Here is a 10259-nt window from a genome sequence, read left to right on the forward strand (position 1 = left end):
AGGACAAGCTCCAGCTTGACAACATCCTCTTGCCAGGCAGGTCCTGTATCAGTGCTCTTGAGTGCTCAGCAGTGCTGCAGCACCTCGCAGAGGCTGTCCTGTCAGTGATTCCACTTCTCACAGAAGCCTCGTGGCAGGGAGGAGGTGGCTGCTCCCACTTTCTCCGAGGGGAAGGCAAGAGGCTCAGCTACTCACGGTCACTGTCACTGTCGCTGTCACTGTCGCTATCGCTGTCTGGCCTGATACTCTCCAATGTTTCCCTGCAGATGTGAAACAGACCAGTGGTCACTGTTGTGACTTTTGCTTGAAAAGAGATCCAAATCACAGGGTAAACCCTCTCCAAAGTGAGTATTATGGGCTGACTCATGCCTATTATCCTCAAAAGGACAGCCACCCAGCATCTGGTGGAAACACACCCATCTCCTGAAAAAGCAGGCGACTTCAGTTGCCCAGAAAGTGGTTGCCCAGCTGTCAGAGGTGCTGGACTTCTATTAATTCATTCCTCTTGGACCAGACCACTGGCTCCAAACTAGTCCCTCAAGGATAAGCTGCAGAAGCTCAGGAATGAACCACGGTGGCTGGCCAGGTGTACTGAAGATTGACCACAAGCCTCAGAACCTGTGAACCACATGCAGGGCCATCCTTTACCACCTTCTTTCATGAGCCTGAAATCACTCTTTTCTAGGTGGCCAACCCAGCTAGGAAAAGCTGCTGGGAAAGAAAGGTGATGGCAGGTCTGAGTGGTGGATGAGGCTCATGCCACCAAGGCAAGTTACCCTCCCTCCTATGGGGGGTGGGTACAGCATGGGATCAGAACCTGCAGGGCCATTTTGGGAGTGTGAATCGACCAGACCCCTCTAGCAGTAACATGAAGTACTCCAACTTACTTCTGCTTTTCAGAAAGTTCAAATTCTTTCTCTGTTCTGCTCTTAAGCCTCTGAGCTGCAGGGAGGCCAAGGGACGTTGCCAGCTTGACCAGCTTAATTGCTTCATCCGGGCAGCTGGTTTGTTTAGCACAGGTCAAGAACTCATCCATCACCTGGTCACTGCAAAAGCAAAGACAAGGAGTGACTGATCATGGGGCCCCAGCTGAGGCCATTAATTTACAGCAGGTGCTTTAAGAGAGGGAGAGGTGACAGATTTTCAGATCACTCAACCAGTCCAATTCTGCTCCTGCCTGGAATGTCACCTCAGCCTTCAGCCTGTACTGATGTGAAGCACTTGGGAAGTCCTGTCCTAGCAGAAAGCAGTATTTCTCCTTGCATAAAAACAGGGCTGCAGTTCACTGCTCAGGAGAAGGACCCCACCTCAGCAGCAGCCCAAATAGCCTTCCCTTCTTCACAGTCCCTGAATCAGGCCCACACCCTCTGGCTGGCAGTGGTAAAAGAAACAGCAGCACAGGACTTACCATGACATTGAGGATCAAACACCTAAACCCCTCCTTTGCATTTCCAACAGCTTTTGGGACAGCAAGGTCTTGGAACCTATCAGTTGGACAGACTGTCCCCCTGTGCTCACAGGGACAGACACACACTCACTCCATAATTTATGGACCAGTACTGTCAGCTCTGATAGAAATGCAAAAGCTCAGACCAAGGGCAGACTCAGTACTTGAAGTCAGAAGCTAAAAGTACTCACGTGGGAATCCTATTTATTTGCTGGAAACACTCCATCATGTTCCTGTTCAAAAGAAAACAAAATAATAATAAAAAAAACCCCTCAACAAACCCAAACTCTAAATCACAGGAACAGACAGGGATTAAATCTCTTCGATAAGCCCTTGTAGAAACACAGACAATCTTAATTTCATGAAATCATCTTCCCCATAAATCTGAAACAGATGCCATGCCATAAACTCACAGATGCAATCTGTATCAGCTAACAAAACTGATCAGTTTAACCCAAAATACCTTAAGTAGTGCAGAAAAAAAATTGAAAGTGTAGCTGGTGGCAAGTTTACTTTAAAATGCTACATATTTTTAGAAAGGTACTTGCCACTTCCTTTTTCTCAAATGAAAAGAGAGCATCTGTATCTAATAGAAAATAGCTTAGAACCTGAAATTGGAGGCTAAGAGATTTTAAGTAGTATTTGGTTGAGTGTGTAGGGCAGTAAATTCTAACATCCATAGAGTTCTAAAAATATTCTCTTTGGAGTTTTAATTAGCTTTAATTCTAAGTAATAGTTTACTTAAACTAATCTCTTTTAACAGTTTGAATTCCACAAAGTTCTAAAAAAATCAGACAATGGGAAGCTGTAGGAAATGAGCAGTGCTTAGTGAAGGGATAATCAAACCCTGCCTTGCCAGAAGCAGCTGTATGAGGCTCTAACCCAGTTGCTACATTCACTTCTAAACCCTTTTTAGGACAACTGTAACTTGGTGCCAAGACTGAACAATAATATGAAGGAAAGAACCCCATCACATTCTCAGCAGGATGTTTCCCCTCCCTTTGTCTGCATCAGCATTCCAAGACAAGCAGTCACTACCTTTTGATTTTTTGTGATGAAGCCCTGGGTTACACTGTCAGCAAGCCAAGGGCTCCTGACAGCCACACACCTACCAAGCATCCTGGGTTCTCCCAGCCCTGGAAAATAACACAGCAACATGGCCCAGGGCACTTCCTGTCCATTCCAAGGGGACCTGCTCCCTCCCTGTTTGCTCGTGAACAGCTTTGATGTCTTCAGCACACTTGGCAAATGCCAGCTGAATCTGTGAAAAGATTGTGCTATTAAACCCCCAAAACTTTAGAATTAACACATCCATGCAGTGCAATTCCTCCCATGGACCTAACAGGTCTGCCCCATATGGGATTTAGATTTGGGAATTCACAGCAGAAACACCTCTCACTTCTCTCAGGACAACTGTCCCCACAAGGCAGGCTCCAAGGCAGCTCTGCAGGGACAGCTGTCCCTCTGGAGCACACATAAGCATTTAACCCTCCTAAGCTCGAGAAGCCAGTTACTGCAATGACATCTTTGGCAAAAATCCTGGAATTCTGCCATGTGCTTCCCCACAGATGTGGCTGGATTACTCTTCCAACCCCTGGTGAAGAAGTGATCCTCTGCTGTGTTGATCTGAGGTTTCTCTACAGGCTGAAGACAATCCTAAGGGCTTAGAGGGCCTGGATAAACTCATATAGATCTGGAAATTTGTAATGGCACATGCAGTGGAACCAGACCTGTAAGACCAACCAGGGACAATAATCCAGCACTTAAATACAGTCTGTATGCTGCACACAGGAATAGGGAGACCTCTGTACTCTCTTCACTGAGTTTCTGTCCTTTTGGCTAGGATAGAGTTAAATTTCTTCAAAGGAGCTCATATGGTGCTGGATTTGTGATAAGTGTGTTGATAACACAGGGATGTTTTAGTTATTGCTGAGAAGTGCTGACGAGTCAAGGCCTTTTCTGCTCTTTCTGTGAGCAGGCTGGGGGTGCAGAAGGAGCTGGGAGTGGACAAAGCTGAGACAGCTGACCCAAACTGATCAAAGGGACATTCCATATCAAAGGATGTCATGCTCAACAATAAAAGCTGGGAGAAGGAAGGAGGGGACATCCAGAGGGATGGTAACCATTTACTTGTGATGGAGCCCTACCTTCCTAAAGATGGTTGAACAGCTGCCTGCTGAAGGAAAGCAGTGAATGAATTCCTGATTTTGCTCTGCTTGCATGCACAGCTTTAGCTTTACTTATTAAATTGTCTGTATCTCAACCCGTGAGTCTTTGCATTTTTACCACTCCAATTCTCTCCAACATCCATCCCCCTGGGGAGGGGTGGTGCTCAGCTGCCCACCAGGGATAAACCACAATAGCTTCCTTACCTCCTCAGGGTGCTGCTCCCTGCTCATCAAAGACAACACCTCTTCCAACAGGTCCTGTCTCCTGTTAAACCCCAACTGTTTCATATCTGTTTAGAAAAAGTCAGTAGTTAGTAGGTATAACAGTTAACCCCTGCTCCCAACTCCTGGCAATATGTTCAACATAACTAGAACCACCTTGCAATGCACACAGCCCTTCTCTGTGCTCGGGGTGACATAGTAGTTCCCTTTCCCCTCCTTACCAGGCCCTGAAGGTACCATGCAGGGAAACTAACAGCACAGAGCACTGCTATAAAACCAAGCAGCTACAAGTCCTCAATGGGAACCTGGACCTGAAATGCTGCTGGACAGTAAGACTCAAGATCCCTTGGTGGCCAGGGACACCTCCACCATCCTCTGCTTCCTTGAAGGACTGGGTGGTATTCTTTTATGTTTTTCAAGACTAGATTATGACTTTTTGACACAGCCAATCCTGTGTTAAGATTTGACCCAACTTGCAGAGGGTCCAGGTGATGAAAAACTGTAAGCTAAGTGGTGCTGTAAAATTCTGTGCTACCCTGCTTTTTAAATGGTACTACACTGATTCTGTGTATTCTGTTTATACACAGAAATCCTGTGCTAATAAATTCTATGCTAATAATAAAATCCTGTTAAGAAGAGAACGCTTTAATGGTAACTACCACTTAGTGCTGCCATCACTCTGCAAAGGATCCCTACAAGAACCTGCCTGTCCCCTCAGTGACTGGGATATTTTCTGTGTGCTGAAGCCTGTATTTGCATTCTTGTCTCCTCTCCTTAAGGGGCAAAGAACAGGCAAAGAATGTAAACGAGTTAAACCCGGGCTCTTAAGGCAATACTCTCTCTCACTGGTAAGCATTCAGATTGCTAAGACACTGACATTTACCTGTGACACAGCCATAATCTCCCGACAGCCTGTGCTGCTAGTTCTGCCTTTCTCATACAACAGCCCCACAGCTGCACTAGGGAATAACATCCCTCACAGCAAAGCATCTCCTCATGGCTAGTCTAAGCACTGGGAAGTTTCCCAACTGCCTCCCAGGTCACACTGCTCCTGACTTTTACCAAGCAGACTGCCTGTTGAGCCGTGTGGCTACACTAACCTTCCCAGACCGAAGGGATCACTTCCAAGTGGTTGGCTGCATCCAGTGCTTGAAGGAGGTCCAATATATTTTTAGGAGATGGATAGAAGAGCTGATGAAGGAAGAGAATCCCTTCAGTAAAGTGCAACTGTTCTGTTTCTCCACAGGAAAGCTTTGGAGCTACTTGCCCTGCCACACACTTACCGAAGCGGACATTTCTTTGTACCATTTCAACACCACATCGATCTGTTCCATCATACACAGCAAGGAAAAGAATTTCGACCTACAGGAGGGGAAAGATGTTCCAATTCAACCAAACCATCCAGAAGCATCAACAAATGATGGTTCTGATCATATTGGTGTTGCAGATCAGGGACATTTCACTGTATAATTGCAACACTCCATACAATTACAAAAGCAGTAGCATTTTTTATGAGAGAACCTCATGTTGACACCAGGTAATTGGCAGAATTGGCAAGAAGTGGACTACTGTGTTTTAAAATCTCTAAATAATGCAATCCCCCTGCCTGACACCAGGTTTGAGGTACATGAATATCTCTCAAATGCAACCTCTGCTTAAGAACCACTTTAAGAAGTAAAATAAATGAACTTGGTTGTTTGTGCAAGTTCTAAATACAAGCCTGGAAACTCGATCCAGTGCACCAAATGGGAAAATGTTCCTACACCAAGCTATTAATCTCCCTTCACTTATCTGCAGGTTAAACAAGGTCAGACTATACAAATCATCCAACCCCTGAAACTGCATCTTATTTTGATGATAATTAGTTTTAAGTAATTTACTGGAACATCTCTAGTTCCAACACCTAAACAGGCTTTTATTCAAATCAGTATCCTCCAAGTACTTTATTATGTTCAGAAACTGCAGCACTTAATGACACTAGTAAAGATGTTTCAGATGACATTGATTACAGTGTCAAATGGTGGAACTACACAGGAGTTTGGTGCCTTAAACACTTCTGTTCCACTGCAACCTCTCTACAACACCACATAGAGCTAGGTCTGAGGTGTTACCTCCTAAGCTGCCATCCTAAGTGGACAACAGGATTGTAGAAAACACAACTGGTTGACATAGCCATTGGATGGGAATTAAGCTAAACTGATACTCCACACTTTATTTCCATTCAGGCAAGGCCACAAACTGAAAACAAATCCTAAAATACTACTGTTCTTAAAAGAGACCTAATCCCCAAACTGCACATAGAATATCCAGCCGGTGTTCAACAAAGCACCTTTCTGAGCAGTGTTCAGATCCTAGTTTGTACTTAAACTGACAATACACAAGGCAATGAAGGTAAGCTGCACTTTACTCACCAGTAGGCATTTAACCGATCCATGTCCAAGAACTTCCAGTTGTCTCCCTTCTCCATTGCCCTGTTTAACTGATAGGCGAGCTTGATGTCCTTCAGGTCACAGCACTGCAACAAACCAGGGAGACTTCACAGCTACCGAACTTAAAACTTAGTACATCCTTCCTAGACTCACTTTCACAAAGGTCGTGAGCTGGTAGCAAACAGATGTTGAGAGCTAAACCTTGTATGACAGGCTGGAAAACCCACTAGAAAGTCTGAAACAGCTGGAGGGCTCCCAGGAATTCTGACTGCAGGGAACAGGTACTTACCACTTGCATAGCAGTGGCAAAGAAGTTGGCTGAAAGGGAGAAAACAGAGTCTGTTAGCTTCAAACTTTCAAGGAGACACACAGCAGCTCATTAACCCAGCCACCCAGAGGACAAGAGACAAGCTCAGTTAGAAAACTTGAGTTGTTAGCTCAGTTGGACAAGGTTGCAGGGATCCTGACTTGGTATGCGAGACGCTGGCATGTCAGGAGCTTTGCCAGTGGAGGCAGCTCCACTGCTGTGCTTCTGGAGACAGATTCAAGCAGATCACCTGTCTGACTTTTACAGAAGCCACATTCTCCTGCTTGGTGCATGAGAGCAGTATTTGTCTAACAGGCAGGCTACAAAGAAAGGCAGCCATGTCACTCACCTTCTCCATTAACTCTAGTGGAAGAGAACATGTGCAACAGAGACAGGTGCTCAATACACCTCCCTTCCCCTTCCAAGATGTAATAAGCTACCTAAATACTTTTTAAGTTGGAGAAGACATTTTTCTGTCATTTGGGTGTTTAGCATATACCCTCTTTGCCACACTTGTCTTCAGATTGAAGCTGCTTTGTTCACTTCTGTACATAAAGACTCATGAACAACCCAGGGCAAAGTTGGGTACCAAGAGATGCCAGAAAGAGCCAGACACATGGGATGCTGAGAATCTGCCTCCTTTTACAGAGCAGATCTTCAGCTTTGCATGAAGCTTTATTTAATATGATTTTCTGGAAAGGATCAGGAAGAACTAGAATAGGAGCTCACACCACACTAAGACAAAAACCTGATGTTCACCAGAGGTGTATCATTCTATGTAGCTGCCAGAATACGTTCTTCCTTAAACTAGTCTTGAAAACAGCCTTGTGTTTGTTATTGTATGGGACTCAAATGCTCTTTCACACAGGCTACACTCCTCCCACACAGAAGCCAGTGCACCAGTCCACAGCACAACTTCCCAGCACTGGCATTCTCCTTATCTCCAAAAAGTATCAGAAGGGATCCAAGCAAGCCACATGCATTCTTCTGAGCTGGGCAGAGCTACTTGAAATTCACAGGTATCTTTTCACCCAAATTAATGAATGCAGATTGTCAGATACATTCAAATCCATACCATCGTCAGGGTCCTGGGGAGTGAAGCTCCTCTTTTCAACATCATCTAACACCTCAGACATGATGCCTGATGGGCTAAGTTCACCTGTGGGACAGACAGAAAAGCAACATCACATCTCAGTTTTGATAAGCACTTCATCAGTGAAGAGCATCAGTTTGCAAATAAAATACAGAAAAGGAAACAAGGAACATGATTTCAAACCAGTGACAAGATTCTCCTGTGCCCCTACTTGTGCTGCTCCACACCAGCTGCAACTTTATTTGCTCTATATTGCTACTATTCCCTGATTTCCAGAGCACAACAGGGCAGATTCAGAAAGATAGAAGTACTTTCTGGAAAGGAATCCAACAAGCCTGGAAGTTTGTCTGTTGGAAGGTCATGCTGGGACAAGCAATGCACTTCATCAACAAGAGCAAATTAGAAAGGGAAAAAAAATAAAAATCAAGAAAAAACCCTAGCAACCAAACCCAGAGACTCAAGAGCAGTTCCTCCATATTTGTTAAAACACAAGGACTGGAGGTACGACTGTGTCTATGCTCTTCCCATGCCCAGATTTTGGCTAATGGATCTCCTAGAGTTGGGCTCCTGACTCTAACAGTTGTATTTCAAGGCAGCTCCAAGGCACAGAACTGTTGCAGAAACACAGAATCCCTGGGCAACTTCCTCCCTCTAAGTAGCACAGTCTATGAAATCACATGTGCTTTAGTCAGATTCAGCCTCCACAAACACTGAGTTTTATCAACTTGTGCAACAAATAGAAAGGAAATGGGCTTTCTTTCCAGTTCTGCCCATTCCCAAAACATAAGGACTCTTCCCTCCCCAAAGGAGGTTATGATACTCTGCAGCTTCTTCTTCACCCAAGCAGAATCAAATAGCATAAATGTTAGGTTTGCACACGTAAGAAGTTGTCTTTTAAATCCATAAATCAGCTGCCTTCACCCATCACATCTGGAAAGCACTTAAAGTGGGTATTCAACAGGACACTTTCATGGACAAGTTGATACTGCACTTACCACCTCGATAAAATATCGTGAGAAGATGATCATAGGTTGCAAGGCTAGGTTCTAAAAAGCAAAAACAGTGAAATCACACTGACATTCTTGGCTGAGCTTTATGCCTGAGCTCTAATCCAGTCTCCAGCCCTCCCAGTCAGGCAACATGCATACATCTTCTCTACCATTTCATTTCCCACCCACCCTCACGCTGGACCAGAGCTGGTATCTGAGGGTGGACCACCAGCTGAAGCACCATATGCTAGGGGGGAAAATGCTAAGCTTCCCTGCTCTAAATTAAAAGCAAAAATACTTCATAACTAGCTTTCCATTCTGCTCATGAATCTATTTTTGGTGTATCAGCAAGCATGTTACTAGGGCAAAACACACTCTTCAAGACACCAAATCAGCTATGCCAATGCTTCTCATTTTTGCAATGTTTTTACTTGACATCACAAAAAATCACCTAGATGTAAACCTTTGTTTCTGTAGAGATGGGAGATCTGTAGACCTGAACTGGCTTAGGTGGCTTGCAAAGTAAATCTGCTTCCTCTATGGGAAGCTAACAGACTGAGCAGTACTACAGTAAAGATGCAGTGGAGAAAGAGCCTGTGGGACAGGACACACTCCCCCACTGCACAAACACCTGTCCTTGAGCAGCCAGAAGTACAGGTAAAAATATAAACACAATCCTAACCTAAGAATGCAGCACCAAAATGCCTCATTGTTTGATGTAAGGGGGTAAGTGCACCCACTATATTGTAATTAGTAATCAACATTGAACAAAGACTGAAAGACTGAAGATGATGCTTCAGTTTGAAATCCTCAGGCACTGGGGCTTGCTGAGCGGCCATAACTTGGCACTTAAGACACTTTCCTTTCTCAGTTCTCTTACAAAAGGAAACAAACAGTGAAGTCAGAACATAGCAGAGAAATGCTGTTTTTTCACAAGCCATGGACATCTCCCCTGCAACTACTGTGGTGTTTGCTGCTAAACTATTCTGGAGGTGGCACTGGCATAAAATAACCATTCTGGTTCTCTTACCTATACCAAGTGCTTCCATTTCCTTTATTACCAATGGAGACATACTTCTGCCTACACCACCACATCTTCTCAGGGTCTTCAGTACAGCATTAAAAGTTAGCAGATTTGGTTGCACCTCCTGTTGAACCATGTGATTCAGGAAGACCTTGAATAAAATCCCCAAATCGTTAGTGCTTGACACATTATGGATCACAGTTCAGCATTTCCTCAATCTAATCCTTCCCAACCCTTCAAGGGAATTACTTCACCTCAACTGATCATTTATTAAGGGAGTACCATCTAATTCTTCATTAATTTGACAAAAAAATAAAAAGACTACAAAATTACATCATATTTGATCTTGGAGAATTGTGTCTAAAATATCAAAGAAATTTTTAAATTTTTATCTTCTTTTTCCTTACAGATCATTACATTTCCACACTGCCATTAAAACTGGAGCCTCTAATGCTACCCCTCAAAATGCTGTTTCTGTCACACAGCTACAAATTACAATTCAAAGAGTTTTTATGTAAAAATGTTTGCTCTTATCTCCCAGCATGATTTCCCAATTACTTTCTGTCCACAAAGTTCCTGA

At 44.1% G+C, this 10259-nt stretch overlaps 1 protein-coding gene across 1 annotated transcript in view; it reads right to left on the reverse strand.

Moving 5' to 3' along the window:
* Positions 1–187: 187 nt before the first annotated feature.
* Positions 188–10259, reverse strand: part of PTCD3 (pentatricopeptide repeat domain 3) — a 19309-nt gene continuing 9237 nt past the window's right edge. The window contains exons 12-23 of the mRNA XM_010000281.1: positions 9686–9830; positions 8662–8712; positions 7649–7732; positions 6556–6584; positions 6249–6352; positions 5121–5199; positions 4938–5028; positions 3820–3905; positions 2560–2708; positions 1639–1680; positions 888–1046; positions 188–260 (exon numbers count right to left, since the gene is read on the reverse strand). Coding sequence (XP_009998583.1) covers positions 188–260; positions 888–1046; positions 1639–1680; positions 2560–2708; positions 3820–3905; positions 4938–5028; positions 5121–5199; positions 6249–6352; positions 6556–6584; positions 7649–7732; positions 8662–8712; positions 9686–9830 — 1092 coding nt within the window. The remainder of the gene's footprint in view (positions 261–887; positions 1047–1638; positions 1681–2559; positions 2709–3819; positions 3906–4937; positions 5029–5120; positions 5200–6248; positions 6353–6555; positions 6585–7648; positions 7733–8661; positions 8713–9685; positions 9831–10259) is intronic.

Source organism: Chaetura pelagica, unplaced genomic scaffold (assembly GCF_000747805.2).
Source record: "Chaetura pelagica isolate M959 unplaced genomic scaffold, ChaPel_1.0 scaffold116, whole genome shotgun sequence".
Lineage (NCBI taxonomy): Eukaryota > Metazoa > Chordata > Aves > Apodiformes > Apodidae > Chaetura > Chaetura pelagica.